Here is a 22,851-nt window from a genome sequence, read left to right on the forward strand (position 1 = left end):
AAACCTAAACAGTGATAGTTGCTTCTCTAGAGGTTGACTGAGTAAAAGAATACATGCCTTAAATACTACTTGTACTGAACCCAGGGCTCAGATAATTTCCAAAAAACTAGACACATGTCTTCTGATTTTAAAGATCACACATCTTCTTTTGTAGAAAACTTGGAAAATATAGAAAAACCAAAAAACGAATTTGAAAATCTCTCTAATTACACTGCTAATGAATTGCTATATACCTATATGTGTTTGTGTACAAATATGTATGTATCAATACATATTTGCATTATAAATATAACATATAAATATATAAATGTGTGTTACATCTTTATATAAATACATAATACTTGTATATATTTAGATTTCATAAATATGTAATAGTTATATATGTACTTATATATATTTAGATTTTTATTATACCCATTTTTGTGAGCTATGAACTGGGATTGTTTTATAAAAATTATTTTACCTAAATTGCTGATATTTTTAAGAACCTCTAAAAATATTCTTTCAAGTAACTTCAGAAAAGTTTTCTTTCTACAGTTTTTTCATTTTCCAAAATTTTGTATCATGAAGAACACATATGCTATTCATACCACTATTACATTTTTCTTTAAAGCATCTGACATCCTTTCTTTGATATAAAACTTTGGGCTTATTAGGGAGAACCAAGAACTATCAATAGCCACCACCATCAGAGGAGGCTTGCTAAACCCTGCCGTATGTCCTGCCTTGACTGCCACCAGCATGCATGCTGCCAGCAGATGTAACTGTAGGAGGCTGCTTTTTTAATGTCTACTTAATTTTTTTTTAGGCTACCTGATTTAATAATTAATTTAATAGTTTTGGTCATCATCTATGATTCTTTTACAGTCCTTGAAGCGTCTGTTATTGCCTGAGGTGGTTTCTCTGTTATTCCCAGAATGAAAATGATAAATGATAAATCATTTTAATGGTTTCCTATTTCACTGAAACCTTGGCACTCTCAAAGTCTATTTATAAGGAACATTCACATAAGTTACTTGTAAGGATGTGATGACATGCTGAGCTTAATTTTTACTTTGCATTGAAGAAGGCAGAGAATGAGCAATTCCCTCTCTGTGCTTCATGTTACACAGCTTAGATCTAAAACAGAAAGTAGCTATTGTTTATTCCAAGAGCCCTACGGGGCCTTGGGTTCTACACATTTTATCACAAGACACCCGGAACCAAGCTGATGAAGTGCATGAAATGTATTCTATTTCCAGTTGGCATCTGACCCCTCGGAAGGTCTAAGTAGTCCACAACCCAGCTCAGAAGAGGGTGTGGATGCTAAGAGAAGTACTATTCACTGAAGTTAAGAGGCTTGGCATCTTTGGAGTTTCTAAATTACAGTCACATTTACATTAATTACAATCTAAATTTTGTGAAAGAATGGTTGTTCTCCAAGGAGAGAAAAACAGGTCAAGAGTTTAAATGCCACAAATTGAAGGAATTCTTTGATTCCAAATTGTCAACCTTGTATTCTGGAGATAGAATTTGAATAAAATACAATGTTCACTGAACTTAGCTAAAGACTTCTGTAGGCTGGATGAAATAGGACCATATAGTCACAAATATAGTACTCAGAAACCAAGATAAGTGTGTAGTAGAGTAGTGCACATTTTGTGAGTAGGACATTTATGATTCGCTTCTTGTAGCAATGAAGCAGTATCTGAGTTGGCTTACATGTAATTATGCCAGTGCTAAATTTAGTGATGTTTTAGAAAAATGTTGGGTACTGGCAAAGGAAGCCTTCCAGAGTAATCATTTAGTTAATAATTCTTTTCTTGGAAAATCACCTTTCAGTGAACCAGGCAGACATCAATCTGGAGTTGACTACAAATTTTGAGTATATCTTGGTAACTCCTTTGTGTTCTAAAATTGTCAGGTATTTTATAATTTTTGTATCCTTAACTTAAATATTTGTATTATTAAAGAAGTCCAAATTATCACTTATTTTAAGGCTTGTGAAAATTGTACTTTCTTTCTAGCAACTTCATATACCTGTAATTTTTCAACCTGAATACGATTTATTATTGCTCTTGATGTTAGAGTCATTATGAAAATCCATTCTATGTTATATTTATTATGTTATATTTATTTTGTTTGGTTGTGGAGTTCATAATTTGTCTTATTTTCTAAAATTTGTATAAGTTCCTTTGTTTTATATCCAGGAAAGTAATTTCCTCCATAGGACTTCCTAGCTATCAGCAGGAATCGTCTAGTAGCCTGCATTTCAAAGCAAAGTGAACACCATGTAAAGAAAATGAATCATGATTGAACTTATTATGGGTAATTATTTGGCCTTATTAACTCCTAACCTCTATTTCAGTCTACTTACAGTTGAGAGAGAGAGAGAGAAAGACAGAGAGAGGGAGGAAGGAAGGAGGAGGAAAGGAGGGAGGGAAGGAGGGAGGGAGAAAGAGAGGGAGAGAGAGAGAAAAGAAGAAAGAGAAGGAGGAGGAAGAGGAGACAGAGCAGGAGAGACTAATTGACAGAGAATCACAGTCCTTATGAGCTAAGAGGAGAGCAAAAGGGCCATGTCATCCTGCCTGGGTCTTTGTCTTAGAGCAAAATAATTCACCTACATGAATAAAAATAATCTCATCCTCTGCTTTTAGTAGAAATGCACATTTCATTGGGAACACTTAACAGTTGAGTGTCTTTCTACCTCTTCTATGATGAAACATAATTGTTGTTGAAAATCCTAGAAGTCAGAACATACCAACTGTTCTTATCTCTTTTATGGCAGGAACAGAGCTGGTATTTATTTAATCGTTTTTTAAAAACCCAGAATTTAATATGTAATTCATATTTCAACACTTGATAGGAAAAATCTAGGAGGGACTTGTGTGAGGAAAAATAATCAGGGGTTTCCAGCTCAGCAGTGTAAGGGATATGCAGAAAAACTACCTCTATGAGGAGAGAATATGTCAGTCATTTTGGTTCTTTACTAACATTCTGACCAGGATCAGTATTCAGAAATGGAACTTCCTCCACCCCTCCATAACATCCCCATACACCAGCTGCACAGTAGGTGGGGCCTAGGAGCAGCCTGCTGGAGGAAGAAGGAGAAGATTCTCATTCTGTGCAGTGGATCTGCAAATTCATGTTTTCCAGGGACAGATGAGTATTCCCTCCATGGATATTTCAGTGCAACTGATTAATCTAGTGTGTATTCCAATCTCGATGTCCATATCTCTGAGTTAAAGAGTAACTAAAACATTTTAGAACTGTTATCAGTCATAAACCCTGGGTAATAAGATAAAAACAGAAAGAGAAACATTTTTTGTTTTTTCAACTCTGCTTGCCCCTCTGTCTCAGTTTAGATGCTGACTCACACTTTGGCACCTTAATTTGCATATCATTTCCAGCAGCTAAATAATTATCAGTTGGTGACTGAGGCTCTGGGAGGAACAGGCTAACCATCACCCATCTTGGTATTTTTGGAATTTCTTTTTACTTCTCATGAGCAGTAAGATGCACTTCATTTTAATATAAATCAATTTTTATTAGAATCCTTACTTACAATGTTAAATAAAATTTATGAGAGGCCTTTGTTTTTGACTGAACTCTGGAATTAAACCCCCAAAGACCAAACCAAAATGGATTCACTTAAGCCATAATCAAACTGCAAATACATGAAATAAAAACCCTGAAACAGGCCAGTTTTCTTAGAAAATAGGACATTTACAGCAATCGATCAAAAAGGACCTGGTGACCAGATGTGGTGGTTTCAGAGTTTGGGAGGCTGAGGCAGGAGGATCCAATTTTGAGGCCAGCCTGGGCAACTTTGCAAGACTTTGTCTCAGTTTAGAATTTAAAAAGGGCTAGGATGTAGCTCAGTAACAAAGTGTCCTTGGGTTCAATCTCTGTAACATGCCACTGTGTGCCCAACACACAAACACAGTCAACCTGTGTTGGTACAAGGAAGTACCTTCTGCTTTGAACTTTACCAAAAAAATAACCTGAAGTTACCCGTTGTTAACCAATTTGCTTTTTGTATCATGCTGTTTCCTTGATCCTAATCAAGTTATCTTATGAATACCAACTGTTCTGCCATGCCCAATAGAATTCTCTCTATTTTGTAGACAGGATGCTGCTTGATACACAAATTTCTAATAAAAGACAACTTGATTTTTAAATTACTTTGGTTGAAATTTTGTTTTATAAGCAATAGTCTGTCACACATTGTGTGAAGGATATGCTTTACTTAAAAATGTTTTAATGGTTTTTCAGAAATTATTTGACATAAGTGCACTATAAGAGGAAAAATAGAAAGGTGAATAAAAAGAGAAAGAATGAAGATCCAAATTTTCTTTACTATGTGAGAAGTCTTTTGTTGTAAGAGGGGGAAATGTAGAACTTCATTTTTTAATATAGGAATTAAGTTCCCTCACAAAAGCTGGACAGCATATGATTTTTTTCATTCGATAAATAAAAATACTATGTTTTATAAAGAGAATGCTGCTCCTCTTCCACCTCCCATGGACGCCCAGAGGTGACTCTGTCCCCATGGTCTTGAAGCAGGCCAGCAGTCTCCACACCACCTACTGCTTCCCACTCTGGAGAGGCTGCATCTCGTTCATGCCTGCAAACACTACATTTCTCCTCCTCTACCCTTCCAAACACAAGTCCTGGCATGGAATTTCAAACATTTAATGATTAATCATTAAATTAAACATTTCTGAGAAGAAACAAACCTGGCCTCCACAGAAGCTCAATACTGAGCCCCTGAACCAGAATTGTCAACACCACGAAATGTGAGATTTTGGTACAAGACAAATGTCTACTGGACATATTCGAAAAGGGAAGGAAAGAGGCTAATGTGAAATGAAATCTATTGCATGTTGCATAGGCCATCTCTTATTTTAAAAACAGAATCTCCTATTGAAATGTAACTTGTTTGAAACAGGCCGGCCATCTGCTTCCCCATACAACAGACCTATTGTTTCTTATGGTATCTGCTAGGGGTACTGTGCTGCTCACCTCTCTCTGCTATCAGAGACACCTAGACAGCACCAAAATCATAGGCTGTAAAAAAGTGCTCCCTCTACTTGGGGCCTGAAGCTGAAGTCCAGGTCCCTAGCCAGGTCCATTTTTTGGGGAAAGGCACACCTCTGCATTCTGTACCAGCTAATGGTAGAGTCCCTTCTGACTTCAAGAGCAAAGAATGGTCCTGGTGCAACCACAGTATACAGTGCAGAGCCCCAGAGTGACCCAACTTTTAGCTGGAAAAAGAAAAACTTGTAAAGGACTCAGGAGAAAAAGTCACTAAAACTTCAAAGATCTTCCCGTGCCTGCTCTAGCAGTGTACCAACAATCATGACATGAACACTCATCTCCTAAAAATGCAACCAGAGAAGCCAATGGTCTTCATGGCCACCAATAATCTTCTGTTCTGGGTTCCCATTTCTCACCCACCATTTACAAAGTGTTCCCAAAGGCGTTTCTAAGTGTGATTGTGATGCACAATAAATGAAGAGACTGTACCTAGGCTGTAAGAATAACCTCTACTTGTAAAACACAAAAGGAGTGCCATGGTTGTGCAAGCTTGCCTGTTTTGGTGGCAGCACTGGCAGCACTGTCACTGAGTGTCCCAAGAGCAGCACTGGAACTGCACCATGTTCCCTCGCCATCCACACATGGGTAGCCTCAGATCCCCAGAGACTTCTGCACAATCTGCTGGGCAATCTTGTAAAACTGCTCCTGTTAGTCCCGCCACACTTTGGAGGTATCCATGCTTAACTCCACTTCTGTTGTCACCACTGACAGCAACAGAGGGATCTCTTCTCCACATTCCACACCAGGTTTCACTTCTTAAATCTGTTCTTGTAAGTCCAGTGGGGTCATTGCCGGCTTGTGGAGGATGGAGATGAATTCTCTGCCATTTGGGTCGATGTTGCGACGGAACATGTCACAAGTGCACTTCATTTTCTGAGGACTCAGTGGGTAGTCAAGTGAGAAACTCATGATGCCAGGAGAAACACCAAACTCAAAACTGGTATTTTGGGGGCCCATGATCCATGCCTCCCGTTCAAAAAAATTCTCTTCACTCATGGGGCCTGTCACAATTCTTTCTGAAGAATTCAGAGTTAGTTGCTTGTACTTGGCCTTCAGCCTCTTGAGCGCCGTCCCGTGATGTTTGCAGTAGCTGCATCGCCACTTCTTCTCACCTGCATCCCAGCACTGGGGTGAGAAGTCTTTCAAGGGAAATTTTGTCATATTAAAAAAAAATGTTTTATATCTCTAAAAATAGTCTGTCTCTTCCAGTTATACCACATTTGGATCCCTGGACCAAAGGTAAATTCAAATAAAATCTATTCAATTTTTTGTTCATCCTCCCATTTTGTTGTTCTGTCATATTTGCTGAAGAATCCACATTGTCAAATTGTGATTTTTGAGCATTTTATTGAAACATTATTTTGTTGGCTTTAAAATATTTATTCTTTAAAAAATTAGTCACTGGGGGCAAGGGAGGAGAGGGATTATAAGGCACCAGAAAGTAAATTAGGTGCTTTTCCAAGCATTTTTGTCACTGTTGTCCTTTACTAGAAAGGAGGTCAACTCTCCAGTTTAGTTTTTATCTTAGGTGATTGGCAAGAAGCAAAGAATTTTGACTCATGATCTTTTGGACCGTCTTGAGAAATTAAATGTGGCTAAATAATGGAAAGGTCTTGATTTTATCAATAATTAGGTCCTAACAGTATATAGTAGAGGCATCACTCAGTTATGAAAGAGGACAGTTATGTTTCTCTGGAACTTGGGCACTAACCATCTGATGGACATAGCTTCCTTACTTTCAGAGTACAGTCTTCCCCTGGTTCACTATGATTAGAAATCACCTGTTATCAAGGGTTGAGTGTTATAGTGCAGCCTGTTATTTCAAATGTACTTAGCAGAGGCATAATAAATCAACCATGAAATGACAAACACACGCTTCTCTAACTTCCTACTGTGGAACCAGATAAGTAGGAGAGCTTGTAGATTATAATCATTTGGTTGCAAAATATTCATGCATATGTAATTTTCCACACAAAACCTGATAGGTGAAAAGTAACTGTTTCATGACTAACAGGTCATGAAATAGTAGAGAAATGAGGAATTTGCTCTCAGTTTGCCCCTTCCCCACCCCAAATAATCCTTAACAAACTATTCTATCTTCAACTTGTTATATACGTGCTATGGTTTTGATGTGGTTTGTCCTGCAAAGGATTAAGTGTTGGAGGAATGGTCCTCATTGAAGTGATTGAACCATTAAAAGGTGGGAACTAGTGGGAGGTGGTTAGGTCATTGGGGATGCCGCCCTCAGAAGGGGTTAATGCTAGTCTCACTGAGTGAGTTCTCTTAAGAGCAAACTGTTACAAAAGAGCAAGCCAGCTCCCGAGTCACTCTCTGGATTCCTGTCTCACCATGCTGTCTGCCATAATGCTATCCATCATGTGATGTAGCCCAGGAGGCCCTCATCAGAGGCTGAACAGATGGAACTGCCCTATCTTGAATTTTCAGCTTCTAAAACTATAAACTAAATAAACCTCTTCAGTTTATAAGGTACCCAGTCATGAGTATTTTATTATAGCAACAGAAAATGAACTAATAAGATAGGCCACTGTCAAAATGAAATAATGTTGGTTATAGGTCTTGAGCAGAAAAAAACTTGATGAATTATAGCTTGAAAATGAAAGCTGTTTGGTACCATGAAGATGTTATGAAATCTGATTGATTCAATAATCACTATCCATTTGAATATATTTCTTAAGAAAAATATCTGTAGCAATCTCTAAAAGATCAAGAAAAATGATGCTCTCTAATTTAGCTACTAGAATAAAGATGATTTAACATAAAATTTAAAGAACCCTAATTATGTAATATCCTAAATAACCTTGAATTGTACACTTTAAGTGGGTAAGTTTTGTAAAATAAGAATTATATCTTAATAAAGCTGTTAAAGAAATGTTATGGATAAAAAGAGATTTCAGACTAACTGAATGAGAAAGGTCACAGGTGATATCTGAGTGTTCCAATCTCATTCTTGAGAATTTGATTTGATTTGCTTCTTCCTCCTGAAAAAGCAAGTGTCTCATTTTAGTCTACACTGGGAGGAAACAGGAAGGGAATTACTACTGCTGTTGGCTTATGAACTTTGTTTTTGCAATCCAAGGATTGAACCCAGGGATTTGTACATACTAGGTAAGCGCTCTACCACTGAGTCACATCAGCAGCCCTAGAAGCCACAGTACTAAGGTTTTCATTCCAATATTTAAAAGAACAGTGGCAGGTGGTCCTTGTGATTCCTTATCAAGATGGCAATACAGACACCAATAGAAATCCAGTAAACTAAAAAACAAAAGTATCCCTGTTTGTCATGTTTTTTTTTTTTTTTTTTTTTTTGGCTAGGGTTTCCCAAATTCTGAAACCATGTAGAAACAAGTACCATTTGTCAACAATTACCTTTGTCAGACAGTTGAATGGCTAGATATCTGCTAAGTATGTTACTAGTGAATATGACTAGAGTATTCCACACAGTGAACATTCGTATTTCTGTAATCATCATCATGCAATAAAAATCCACTAACAATTTGAAAATGCTTACCAATTTCAAAAATAAATTAAATGGAAAGTGACATTTTAAGTTAGGGTGGGTGCAAGTAGGAGAATCAGTTCTAACTTAAAATGGACTACAGTGCAACATTGTAGGTTAAAAGACAACTCACTTGTCCCTTAAGGTGAATTCAATCTTATTACCAAAATTCCGAAAGCTCCTAAAAATAAGTTGAGTGCTCCAAAGATACAGTCTTGGTTTGTATGCTGTTTGACACTGTTGGGCAGCCTTTGCTTGCTATTTATGAGGACCATTTACTAACCAAAACTCAATATAGCAGGGAGGAGACAGATTAGAGAGAGTCCTCACAGGAAGAGGAGAGATTTATTTGACATCTCCTCAAGATAAATGAAGCCACTTCAGGAGAGAGAGAGAGAGAGAGAGAGAGAGAGAGAGAGAGAGAGAGAGAGAGAGAGAGAGAGAGAGGAAGGAGAAGAAGAAGTAGAAGGAGGAGGAGGAGGGGAGGAGGAGGAGGAGGAAGAGGAAGAGGAGGAGGAAGTGGAGGAAGAGGAGGAGAAGAGAAGAAGAGAAGAGAAGAGAAGAGAAGAAAGCAAGCCACACAACAATAGGGCACTTGGATATTTTTTAATTGTGACTTTAAGGGAAGTTATTAACAGAATAAAATATTCTCCCAGATTTTTTTTTACAAAAATTTTTCCTGAGATGCTAATGGTTTTCTCAAAAAGACTTAGGGATTAAAAAATAAAAGGTCAAAGCCTTCTTCAGCACAATCTTGTTCTGTTCCTAATGATTCTCCTGGAACAACAGTCAATGAAATCACCTCTAACACACCAGGGTTTGTTCTGGGCTATACTTTCTGATTTCTCATTCCAAGACAAAGAAAGACTAAAACTCCAAAACAAGAATTTTTTTTTTTTTTTTCCAAAACAAACTCTATATTGTTAGAATGAGCCACTTCTCAGCTGTGTGAAAGGCTTGGTGGAGTTATTTTTATCTGGGGACAAGACATTCATTCTGGAAAGAGTTCAGATCCCTAATTTTATGATGAGCAGAAATATATACTGTTGGCAAAAGACTATGTTAACTGCAGTATCCCTGTCAGCACTTAGGTGCAGAACCCTCAGCACAACATAATTTTATGGATCTCAGGAATTAAGTCTCCTAGATGCAGTGAAATCTTGATCCAGGTCATTGAATCAGTGCTAGAAGAACACAGACATTTGACACCATCTAGATACATTTTGCTTTTTTGCTCACGCACGTTTCCTCAAATAATGAGCCTGCATGATGCCAAATGAATCCCAGTGTTTTTATTGGTTATTACTTCCATTAAACAATGTTAGCCAAGTAAAATGATTAAAAGTCAACTAATATTCTTGTAATATGTATATCCTATTAACCTATTTAAATGGGTATTTATATAGCAGTATATTTTCAGGTTGCACAAATATAAGCCATTTATATTCCAAATATAACAATCACTTCTGTGTTAATCAGTACAACTCATGGATTCCTATTTCACAGCTGCATGTACTTAGCGGCTTAGTACAAAACCAAGACAAATGTGAAAGTATCCTCATTTGAACAGTTAGTGAAGCCTTAGAGGTGGGTGTCGGCGATGGGTATCCTCCTGAGTTCTACAATCTGGGAGTCAGTCAAGGTGCCTCCTTCCTGGCTGCCTTGACCAGATTCATTATCACTGACACTGAGACCGGCACCTGCAATGACAAAAGAATAAACATGAAAACAGTGCAGTGAGTTCTTGAGTTATATTAAGCCAAAACATGTTTATTTCTATATTATTTTTTTTTAAAAGAACTACACAATTTAAAATAGATATTAGTCCCTATCAGTTATGGAAGTATATTGACATTGACTTTGGTAACTTTCAAATCGGAATTAATCTCTAAAGACACAAATTTGTGGTCTTCATTGTTGTCTGTTTATTTTTGTTTGTTTCTGCATGGTAGACAGGTGGAACTAACTACCAAGAACAGTGTTTCTCAATTAAGGGCTTATCAAAATAAAAAATATGGAGGTTTATGAGATTTTTTTTCAGCAGGTGAGCAGGGTTTGTTGTTAGAAAACATAAACCCTCCAACCTCATAACTCCCACTGAGCCCAGCAGCTCCATTAGTTGATACTCAGTGTTGGTCAGTGATCTGCAAAGAAAAACAGGCACCAAAGACACTGGCTCTGAATGATCAGAGCTGATTCCAAGATGTAGGTAATTGTCTAGCTGTGCTGAAACAGATCCACACAGGGATCCTATGAAGCCAGCTTCTGTTAACTACAGACAATACCTGATATCTGTTTTCAGGACACTCCAATACTACTTTTCTTTTTTTTCACAATTCAGAATAATAAATTCTAAAACTATGCCAGACTAACACCTGTTCTTTTTTTCTGTAATACCTAGAACAACATGAACGCTCATGTACTTGTTCTCTCTCTCTCTCTCTCTCTCTCTCTCATACACACACCACACACACACACACCCACACACACACACAGTGGGGATGTGGTCACAGGGTATGCTTGTGTGAATCACCAGAGTTCACAGCTCCTCCCCCTCTGCTTGGCACCAGACTCTGCAAAAAAGGAGAAAATGAAAACCCAGTTTCCTGGGTAGCTGAGAAATCTTTCTCAGTCTACGATAGTCTGAGACAGAGGAAGGGCAATTCTGCAGAGCTGGCAGCTATGGGAAGATGGTGAATTTGCCTCCGCGTAACCTATGTGGAGAAGGAAGTGCAAACACACTGGTGCTCCTTCTGGCCAAGCCCTCTCTTCTCCTGGGCCTCTGTCCTTCACGCCCTCTCTGTTAAAGGCTGCTGTTGAAATTTCACTTCCTTCCTTTGCTTCAATGTCACATAACTTGCCCATCTCATCCTCTGATCTGCTGACTCTTTCCAGAGCTCTTCTGCTTTCTCTTGCATCTCCTCCTGCTGTCTCAGCATGGCAGCGCCTGTCTTAAGCCCTGCTTCAGAGCCAACAGGACCTTTCTGACCCTTGGTGCTCTCCCAGCTCTCCTGAATCATGCATGGCATTTGCCTGGCTTCTGAAGGAAAGCCTGTTCTCAAAAGATAAATGGCCATGCTTCTCTGCCAGGGATATAGGAGGACTGTTCGACTTGAAAGAACTTCGGGGTAAGATAGTGGCCATCCTACAAGGAGGAGGTGACTGAGACCCTGAGATTCATAGCATCTTTAACTGGATAAGAAAGAGCTCGTGGGCTTAGAAACAGAACTGCCCAACATGGGACCAGCTAGGAAGATCTCGGGAGGACCCTACAATCAGCACCAAAGAAGAGCAGTCTTAATGACTTAACAGGTACCAACCCACAGTGATCTCAGAGTCTGCCTACTTTAAATCCCATAAGGAATGCTGTAATAAAGCCTTTGGTGACCACAGGGACAAAGCGCCCTAGAAAGAAAAGTTCAGAGTACTGAGTGCACTGAACTTGTTTAGTAGCCAAGGGCCCTGAGAGATGGAAGAACATCCTAGCCTCCCCTTGAGTTATTACATCTAAATGAACTACCTTGTCCTCCTTCCTAATGTCTTCCCAGTTAAAATAAACACACAATATCCAAATATTAATCCATCACAGAGACTCAGAAAGGGCACATATTACACATAAGAATGACTAAGCAGAACTGGGAACACAAACTAGGTCTCCCATATCTTTGTCATTCACTGAGTGGTCTCAAATGATACTTGGCAGTAAGTATTATGATTTTTTTTCTAAGGTACTTTGGTATTTATCTTTTAAGCCAAAATTTTGAGAAAAACCCAGCTATTGTGATAACAGAAACTCTTCCCTTTGGTGGACAGAGCAGGCAACTTTGAAGGAATTCATGCAATAATTTACATTAATCTTGAACTTCCCCTTTTCTTAATGTTGAAACACGATTCGGTTAGGAAAAGGGTGATTATTGGGCTGGGAATATAGCTCGATTGGTAGAGTGCTTGCCTCACATGCACAAGGCCCTGGGTTCAATCCCCAGCACCACAAAACAACAACAACAACAGCAACAAAAAACGGGCGGGGGGTGATTATTAGTTCTATTTTACAGATGCAGAAACTGAGTGAAAATCAGAGATGTCCACTGAAGTGCCCACATCAGACCTCAGGGAAGTCACAGAATGGAGATATCTACCAGCCTTCTGATCCCAAATGGAAGGTGTTTTCTTCTACACCATATTGCCTCTTCTGAGGACAGCTCTGATCTGTCAATTCCTTCATCATGAAGTTTAAAGTGTTCCTCTTTGTCTACAGAATAAATTTCAAATTCCTTGGCACATATTTAAATTCTTTCTAATCCCGTGCCACTGAATGTCATGGCACAGGAACAAGCAGGTGTTGTGGAATACATTGTGAACTTTTAAAATTATTATTATATATAACAACAAATTGAACCCAAGAAATAATTTATAACATATACTGAATCTTAACTCTGCCAGACACTGTCCTAGGTGTTTTACACAGATGATTTCCAAGCCCTCCAAGAACCTACAAACTAATTATAATAATCCTCATTTGATAAATGAGGAAACTAAAAGGCTGAGTCCCTTGCTGAAGTCGCAAAGTTAATAGACTGCAGAACTGGGATTTCAACACAGGGTTCTCTGACTTTGTGGCCCATTCTTAGTTTTTAGCAGTTTCCCAGTGTGAGAGGGACAAGAAGGTCATATTCATTCCTTCATTCTTTTTTTTCTGAGGAAAAAATTTCAAAATCTTTCCAAACTTGAAATTTTCCCTTTCATTCTCAACTAACTCTGATACACTATACTGCAGAAGTTCTTGGAGTTTTAACAAGCAACAGTGGTTTGATGTGTGATCTCTCACAGAGAAACTTGAGGAGTTTGTTTTGGGTCTTAATTCTGAGTGTTTTCATTTGTGTTCAAAGACTTGTCATTCATTTCCTTCTAACTGAAGAAAAAGTCATTTCTGGGTTTCCAGGAGGGAAACGTTTACTGTGACATTTGAGTCATTGGCCTGAGGTAAAACTGGAAGCTAAGGCATTGGGGATGATGGGGAATCAGGCTAGTAGCTCTGGGAGAAGCTGTCTGTGAAGAGAGGCGTTTCTATGCCAAATATGCTCCAAACTTGACATTTTCTAGGATCTTGTCAGCTTTTGGATCTACATGAAAGTGTCAGTACTCAAGACAATTCTTGTTAAGAATGTAAATATAGTACATTCCCTTCCACTCTACCCTCACCCTCAGTGTAGACTGAGTCTCTCTTCTATTTAGCCTGATGCTTTTTCTTCCCTAAAATGAAGGCTGTCCGAGGGTAACTGTTCCCATTCTCCTAAAGGCTTGGTAGGGGGCACTGATGATACATCAGATAGTTCTATTTAAAAACAAACAAACAATAATATCCAAGACACCACTATTTTAGAACTGATGGTCTCACTTGCCTATGGAAAGGCTGGTGCCCTTCAAGACCAACTAATGGAAATATGTATTGTTTTTAGAGTAAAATGTGGATTTCTCATAGAAAAACACTTTATGAACTAGAAAATGACAATAGTGGTTTTCTGGTTTTAAGCAAAATTCAGTATGGTTAAAATTCAGATGGGGAGGCTGGGGTTGTGACTCAGCAGTAGAGTGCTTGCCTCACATGTGCATCACCTCGGGTTCAATCCTCAGCACCACATAAAAATAAATAAGTGAAATAAAGGCAATGTGTCCAATGACAACTAAAAAATAAGTATTAAAAATTCAGATGGAAAACAGTTCATGACTGGCTTTGGAGTCAGGACTTCCTACTTTAAACTAATATACGTGTTTTACTGTTACTTTGAAATTTGCAACAAAAACTATACACCAACATGGTGGTCTCAAAAATATTGTCTTTCTCATTTTTGAATTTGGTTGTTAGAGGTGAAGATAAAGGCACATTTCTAAGTGCTTAAAAAGAAGTGATAGTGTTTTCCTGTTTGGAAACGGATTATCTGAGCTTTCTTTCCCTCTTAGAGGTCTAATCTTTCTCAGTTTAATGTAATTAGAAAGAGATTGTCTTAGCTAAAAAGACATTAAATTCTCTCTAGTATACCCAGTAAAGGTATTCTAATCACTGAATTTATATATTATTTATTTATTTATTTATTTATTTATTTATTTATTTATACAGGAGATTAAACCCAGGGTGCTTAACCACTGAACCACACCCCCAGTCATTTTTATTTTTTAATTTGAGACAGGGTCTTGGTTAATTACTTAGGGCATCACTAAGTTGCTGAGGCTGGCTTTGAACTCTTGATCCTCCTGCCTCAGCTTCCTGAGTTGCTGGAATTACAGGTGTGTGCCACTACATCTGGCTCATATAAGTCTTTTAATATGTGCTCAAATATCTAAACACTATTTATTGAAAAAATAAAAATAAGTTCTTAGAGTAATTGAAAGGGCACAGGAAATGTTATCAAAACTTGACTACTGAAAGACCTATTTGGTCCTCTTTCCAGGAAGTCATCCATCCATCCAAATGTAAAAGAAAAGCCTGTTCATACATTCAAGAAATAAAAAAAAAAAAAAAAACATTAGGTACCAAATTGCTAAGATACTAAGATACCTTTATATCAGTTTAAAAGAATAATGTAAATTTTTATTTTTAAACACTATAATTTACAATCAGTAAATTTTATAGTTTTGATACTCAAATACATATGAGAGACAAGCATCAACCAGAAACTGTGGATGCTAGACAATCTGCACTTATGTTCAAAAGGGCAGCCATTGCTCAGCTCCAATGGAGCAGTGCAATATAGATTTCAGGTATTCTGTTGCTAAATTTTTCTAGAAATTCTGGGTTTTTTTGGGCTATCTCTAAACTTTTATATTGGGTCAAAAATATTAGAATGATATGGATTAAACAAAACACATGTTTGGCTGAATCTGGACTATAGGTCAATTGTAAATTCAGCTGTAGATGGAATGGCATGTGAATTGCTCCTTTATTTGACCTTATTCTGTGATGGAGAATGTCTGGGCGGAGTGCTTGATTATTATAGTACCTTTTCTAAAAATACAAGGAACCAATGTTAGAGATTGTTATTTTTATCTTTTAAAGTATTTATTTCCTAACGAGCCTAGGGAACTCTGAGGAATGCTAAACTAAATCTATAAGTAAGCAAGTCATTCCATACATTCCTGAATCAAATGCATTTAGTACTTGTTATATGTATATATATAAAACATGCAGATCTAATTGAATTATGCTCCAGGAATTCGTTTTATGTTTCCAGCGTCAGACCATCAACAACTGACAACACTGTATGTAGTACTGGGGACAAAATTTGCCCTGAGCATGATTATTAATCTGAAAGCTCCTTTTCAGTTCTAACTCCAATGGTTGTTTTATGTAGCTGATCATTCTCTCCTAAAACTCTCTTCCCTCTTTTGTTTTTGTTCTGACTATGCCAGAGTTTCTCTGTGGGACCCTTGTCTATTTACTCTTCAGTGTAGTTATTATATAGGACTTTGTTCCTGTTTTTCTTCCCTTTCCTTCTCTCCCCTCTGTTCCTCGTCTCTTCCCCCTTCTCCTTCTACTCTCCCAGATCTCACCTTGTTTGTCCATAGCTATAGGTATAAGCTATATATAATCTCTTTGCGGATCACTTTCAAATATTAACTTCCATTCTGGACACTCACCTAAGATCCCAACCTGAATACTCAGGAGCCACTAGGCCTAACATCTAAGTCTTAACTCCTCAGCTTCCCCCTGCTGACAAAACATAAATACAAATAAACAAATGTCTGATTACTGTTCCTTAGTCACCCAGGGCAGCAGCAGGAGCTTTGCAACTGTCCCCTGGGCTCCTCCTCAGCGGTCTTCCTGTGTTGTTCTTATTTTGTTTTCACTCCTAACATTTGAGGCTTTGACCTCATTTCCTTGGACTACAGTAATAAACTCCCAGTCTTTCTGATATTGCTTCTAAATTTACTCTTCATACTTTCATAAAAGTTATTCTGCCTCAAAAACTGATGGGAACATGTTAGGCCTCTCCTCAAAAACCTTCATGGCTATGTTCTACAAAAATCTCACTCCTTACCATGATGACTGAACAGTAATTTAATATCATGCAAAATATCAACAAGAGTTTTGCTTCCCCAAATGAATCTACACCAATAAATGTGCTTCAGAAATACCAGGTTGAGGGGCTAAGGTTGTGGCTCAGTGTCAGAGTGCTCACCTAGCACATGTGAGGCACTGGGTTTAAACCTCAGCACCACATAAAGATGAAATGAAGATATTGTGTCCACCTTACAACTAAAAAATAAATATTTGAAAAAAAATACCAGGTTGAACTAAATAAACTGGGCTTCTTTAGGAGTTTTAGAACTACTAAAACAATAATATGTAGTAAGAATCTTTGCCATTTCTCAAATACACTTGATCAAGGGATCCTCCTATGGAGAAGTGACTGTGAAGAGCTTCTTGCCAAACAGGCCCTACCCTGTCAAGCTTTTGGGCTTTGACTAATTCTATTTCCTCAGTTTGTAAGGCCCTTCCTCCATTCTATACGTGTTTAAAAAGTACAGGTTCTTCAAAAATCAAAACAATATATCTCATAGCCAATCAAACTGTAATATAATCAAATGTACTTTTGAATAAATATTTCGGCAAGTTCACCTAAGCATGGACATATCTTTCTTATTTGGATATCTAGAAATTAAAAGTTAATATATATTTTAATAATAGTGACAGTTCAACATTTTTTTTCTGAGGAAAAGAATGTTTTAAAACTACCCATTAGGGGCTGGAGTTGTAGCTCAGTGGTAGAGAACTTGCCTAGCATGAGTGAGGCACTGGGTTCAATTTTCAGCATCACATGTAAATGAATAACAATAAAGGCCCATCAACAACTAAAAAAAATTTAAAAAACAATTTTAAAAAAGTTACCATAAGGTTTGAAAAACCTAAAATTATCTCACAATATTCTTTTAAGAATAGAATTTTGACGAATGAATTATCTACTATATCTATACTATAAATCAAACATGTAGACACTAGAAGAATACACATTAACTAGTTTCCTGAAGAGCACATGACCTTTAATCATGTTTCCAGAGTCCTTCATGTGACTTAGCATATTTCTAGCATCACACACTGCTAAACTGTGGTGATTAGGACTGCATTTCTGTCCTCTGTAAGAGTTCCTCGTAGGGGTCACAGATTGAGTGGGATTGACAATACAGCGTTTCATTGCCACTTTATATAAACATAAGGGGCAATGAAACTCTGTGTGTGTTTGTGTGCATGTATGTGTGTGTGTGTGTGTGTGTGTGTGTGTGTGTATAAAGGAGCAATGAAATAATATACATATATATGTATATATAAAGGAACAATGAAATAAAGGGTCAATGAAATGCTCTATGTGATGGCAGTTTGAAAACTATAGAACTATACAACACTCATTATGCTGCCTTTGCAAGATTCTGCTTGAAAAATACTCCAAAAGAAGATCATTTTGGCAGGTCAGAGGCAAAATTCCCTCAGTGAAATCTCTACTAGCTATCTTACACAGAACTTGACTCAATAGTATCTTGGTGTTTTAGCAAGATTCTAGGACAGAGAAATTTACATTTAGTTGGAGTATGCCTCATTCTTTCTTAAAAGCAAATTATATATTATTTTAGGTTGTGCTATATTTGGTTCCAAGAACAAAATATTCTAGAGTTTAACTGGGATTAGGAAAGGGTCATGAGAATCAGGATGTGCTAAGGGTACTGATGGTACTGTTGCCACTTCTTGAGAAGATAAAAATAGTATCGTATAAGAGTTCCTACTTCTAATGTAATTTGTGGGTTCATACATACCAGTTTTTAATGCAAATATCAAGTCATCAAACTCCTGTGACTCTTCATCCGCTATCAATGACCCCTGGCCATATCCTGCAGTAGGGAACGTAGCTCCATTTTGTGGACTTGTCTTCAAATCAGGGCTGGCCTGACTGGCTTGTTGGAAGGACGCTCTCTCCCAGTCAGGTGGCACCTTTTGAATTGGGATAAAGGGAAAAGGAAACTGTAATGTGAATGCGTTCACATTCATTTTGAAATGCGTATTAACAATTTATTTCCACATCTTATTATAAAGACCCAGTGAAATAGCTATTGAATTGTTTTTAAATTAAGACCTTTAGTTTTATCTTAATTCTTTAGGAAATTATGTCTTTCCTTGTATCAATCTAATCTGGTGATTTAAATAATTTCTGTATTAGAATTACATGTAGATTTCTGTCCTGTAATGTGTACAGAAATAAAACTAATTTTAATCTAATAAGTATACTTTATTATTTTTTTAAGATGTGCAGAAGGAAATTCGGTTATGTACATATACATATTAAAGACTACTCCTAATCTTTAATCTAAAATAAATTTTAAATATAGTAGTTATCTATAAGAACACACTAAATTGAAAAAGAAATGTTTTTTAAACCCCTCCTTGTTTTCATTTAAATGATTCAGAAAATAAGTTCTATCATTAAATGTTTAAATGTACTCATGTTCTTCTAGGTTACTGGTAAACAATTCCTTAATCCTTCCTTTCCTTTCCAAGGCTTTCCTTCTGTGAAAGTCTTTTTATAATGCCTCCGACAGTCCCTCCTAGACAGCTGGATCAAGGCCAGTTCCAAGTCTCTGAGGAATGCAGAGCACACATTGAGCTATGTGGCTATGCAACATCCCAATGAACACTCCAGCAGTGGCTTCAGCCCAGGAATTGGACCATCACAGCTGCTGCTTACTAGGATAAGATTTTTTTTTAAATTTTTTATTTGTTTTTTTTTTCAGTTATACATAAAAGTAGAATATATTTGACATACATACACAGAGTATAACTTTCCATTTTTGTGGGTGTACACGATGTGGAGTTCCACTGGTAGTGTATTCATATATGAACATAGAAAAGTTGTGTCTAATTCATTCTACTATCTTTCCTATTCTCATCCCCATCCCTTAACTTCATTCCCCTTTGTCTAATCCAGTGAACTTCCTCTCCCCGTTTATTGTGAGTTAGCATATCAGAGAGAACATTCAACCTTTGGTTTTTTGGGGATTGGTTTATTTCATTTAGCATGATAGTCTCCAGTTCCATCCATTTACCAGCAAATGCCATAATTTTCTTCTTCTTTATGGCTGAGAAATATTCCAGTGTGTGTGTGTGTGTGTGTGTGTGTGTGTGTGTGTGTATGTCTGTGTGTATACTTTAGTTGGAGTATGCTTCATTCTTTCTTATCATTTATATATGATAATGTGATATATATATCACATTTTCTTTATCCAAATATCTGTGGAAGGGCACCTAGGTTGGAATTCATAGTTTACTATTGTGAGTTGAGCTGCTATAAACATTGATTTGGCTGCCTTACTATGGTATGCTGATTTTAAGCCCTTTGGATATATGCAGAAGAGTGGAATAACTAGGTCAAATGTTGGTTCCATTCCAAGTTTTCTAAGGAATCTCCATACTGCTTTCCAGAGTGGTTATAGCAATTGGCAGTCCTACCAGCAATGTATGAGTGTACCTTTCCCCCCACATCCTTGCCAAGATTTATTGTTACTTGTATTCTTGGTAATTGCCATTCTGACTGAGGTGAGATGAAATCTCAGAGTAGTTTTAATTTTCATTTCTCTAATTACTAGAGGTATTGAACATTTTCTCATATATTTGATGACTGATTGCATTTCTTCTTCTATGAAGTGTCTGTTCAGTTATTTTAGCATAAGGTTTTCTGAGAGACTGTAGGGGTACTTTAAACTGAGAAAAATGACCAGAGGACTTCAGAAATTACACTGAAAGAAGCCTGGCTTGGTGGCATACGCCTGCAATCCCAGCAGCTTGGGAGACTGAGATAGGATTGCAAGTTCAAGGCCAGCCTCAGCAATTTAGTGAGGCCTCAACTTAGTGAGGCCCTCAGCAATGTGGTGAGATACTTCCTCAAAATAAAAAAAACAAAACAAAACAAAAAGGGGATATGGCTCAGCTCAGTGGTAAAATGCACCTGAGTTAATCCCCAGTACAAAAAAAAAAAAAAAAAGAAAAAGTACACTGAAAGGAGATAATTCCTTAAAATTTTTAATATGAAGTTTATCATCTCGACAAGCACTGTCCAAAAGAACTTTCTGCCATGATACAAATAATTTATGTCTATGTTCTCAAATACCTAAAGCTACCAGACCCATGGTTGTTGGCACTTAAAATGTTGGACAGGGTGAAAGATAAATTGAATCTTTAATGTTTTAAAATTTTAGTTTAAATTTAAATAGCCACATGCAGATAATGGCTATTTTGTATGAGTGTTAATATCTAGACAAATGTTAGATTAGCTAATCATTCACAAAGACAAAAAAAAGTTTTTGAAGATTCATTTATGAACTTTTCATTATAAAAATATCTGGGTTTTTTTGCTGTCAATTTTGATGAAATAATTCTATTTTTTTAAAGAACTTTTGGGATACAGAAATGGTACTAGATTTCCAAATATTTAGAGATTCTATAATCTTATCTCAAATTTTAAATATTATACTTGAACTTACTCATCTTATAGCTAAAATGTGTACCCTTTGATCAAAATATCTCTCTATTTTTCCCACCCGCAGCCCCTGGCACGCACCTTTTTTTACTGTTTCCCTAATATCAGATAATAATTCTTTACATGAAATTTCCTTTGTTTCAAATATGTGTGTGTGTGTATATATATATATACACACACACACACACACACACACACATAAATATGTATATAAACAATATACATATATACATATGTGTATGTATGTGTATATATATACACATACACACACACACACACACACAATTTATATACAAATACAATTTGACTTGTGATCATTTACCTTAATTTTAACCTGACAGGAATAAAATTACTTTCTATATTGCCATGGAGGACAAAAAAAAAATGTCTCTGGGCAGGTAGATCACCTATCTATTTCCCTCTCTCCCTCCCTCTTTCCTATTGCTTGATCAATAAGCTGTTTTCCTTTCAGACAAATATATTTTGGATTCCTATTATTTTGCAGGACATAAAAACAAATGCCATTTCCCTTGGCTACTTAATACATAGAGGGCAATATGTGCTGCATGAGGAATGATAACCAAGAACATTTTAGGCCCCACAGAGATTGTCATGGATGTGCATGACCATCTCTTCCTGGCTAGATGTATCCAGGTTTGCCTTAAAATCTGAGCAGTGGCCTCATGCTATGGGTTGCATGACAGGTTAGTGGCAATGTGATTCAGACACAGGAAATCAAACTGATGTGGATAGAATGCAGAGAGCTGCAGGAGGTAGATTTTATAGATGAAATCCTGGCTGGATTTTTCAGTAGTGCCACAGAAGCACTGGTTCTGAAACTTCTTCGTTCTAAAATATTTTCTAGTCTTTAAGGTGAAAGAAGTTTCAGCTTATTTTCTTTTCACTGAGTGTTTGGGTGAAGGAGGAAAACTGTGGAAACATTTTTAGGAGGAATACTATTTTATAAATTACTTCTTAGGAGGACTCACTCACTGCCATATCAAATTACAAAAGATCTTGAAGAAGGAGATGTTAAATTTTGCTGTCTTTGATTTCCCATTACAAATTACTAGTCAGTATAGATCACAGTGTAGGGAAGAAGAATAATAACATAACAAGTATGTTATTACTACCCTGAGGAAAGAAAGGTCCAGAAAACAGGGGATGTCAACAGGTAAAGGATATAAAAGTTGTCAAGCATCGTTTATCTTATAATTTTTTTGACATGAGGAGGTTATCAAGGGGGTGGGGTGGGGATAAGCACACCTCTTCCATAGCACTGATAAGATTCTGGGTGGACTTGCTGATTTCACCCCCAGCAGGAGGCATTCCACTCCCTGGGGTGAAGAAGGCTGTGCTGGGTCCTGGGTGGCCATTCATTTCCACGGTATAGCTGGCCTTCATAGGGCAACACATTTGGTTGTGTAGAATGAAATAGACCACAAAAACATAAAGTCCCTGCAAAAGAAAAAAAAAACATTAATATGTCAAAGGAAGTTCTGCCATTACACTGGGGAATAAACACATTTGCATGCAGAATTGATTTTCTACAAATGTTCTCCAAATTCTATCAAAAGCCAAGAATTCTAGAACATGTTAGCAGTATAGCAAGAGGCCACTGTAAATCCAAATGTCACAAAATGTTCATCAATGTCCTTTAGGAGAACTCACTTTTCACTGATAAAATAGCTTTCTATCTTGGTTAAAATATAAGCCCTACAAATACATGAAAGTAGA

At 37.1% G+C, this 22,851-nt stretch overlaps 1 protein-coding gene and 1 pseudogene across 1 annotated transcript in view; both read right to left on the reverse strand.

Annotated features, from left to right (window-relative positions):
* Window positions 1–5,670: 5,670 nt before the first annotated feature.
* Window positions 5,671–6,147, reverse strand: LOC143399323 (ubiquitin-conjugating enzyme E2 G2 pseudogene; annotated as a pseudogene).
* A 4,030-nt stretch (window positions 6,148–10,177) lies between these two features.
* Adgrv1 (adhesion G protein-coupled receptor V1) overlaps window positions 10,178–22,851 on the reverse strand; it is a 522,757-nt gene continuing 510,083 nt past the window's right edge. The window contains exons 87-89 of the mRNA XM_076857025.2: window positions 22,381–22,572; window positions 18,401–18,575; window positions 10,178–10,296 (exon numbers count right to left, since the gene is read on the reverse strand). Coding sequence (XP_076713140.2) covers window positions 10,178–10,296; window positions 18,401–18,575; window positions 22,381–22,572 — 486 coding nt within the window. The remainder of the gene's footprint in view (window positions 10,297–18,400; window positions 18,576–22,380; window positions 22,573–22,851) is intronic.

The sequence above is a fragment of the Callospermophilus lateralis genome, chromosome 5 (assembly GCF_048772815.1).
Source record: "Callospermophilus lateralis isolate mCalLat2 chromosome 5, mCalLat2.hap1, whole genome shotgun sequence".
NCBI lineage: Eukaryota > Metazoa > Chordata > Mammalia > Rodentia > Sciuridae > Callospermophilus > Callospermophilus lateralis.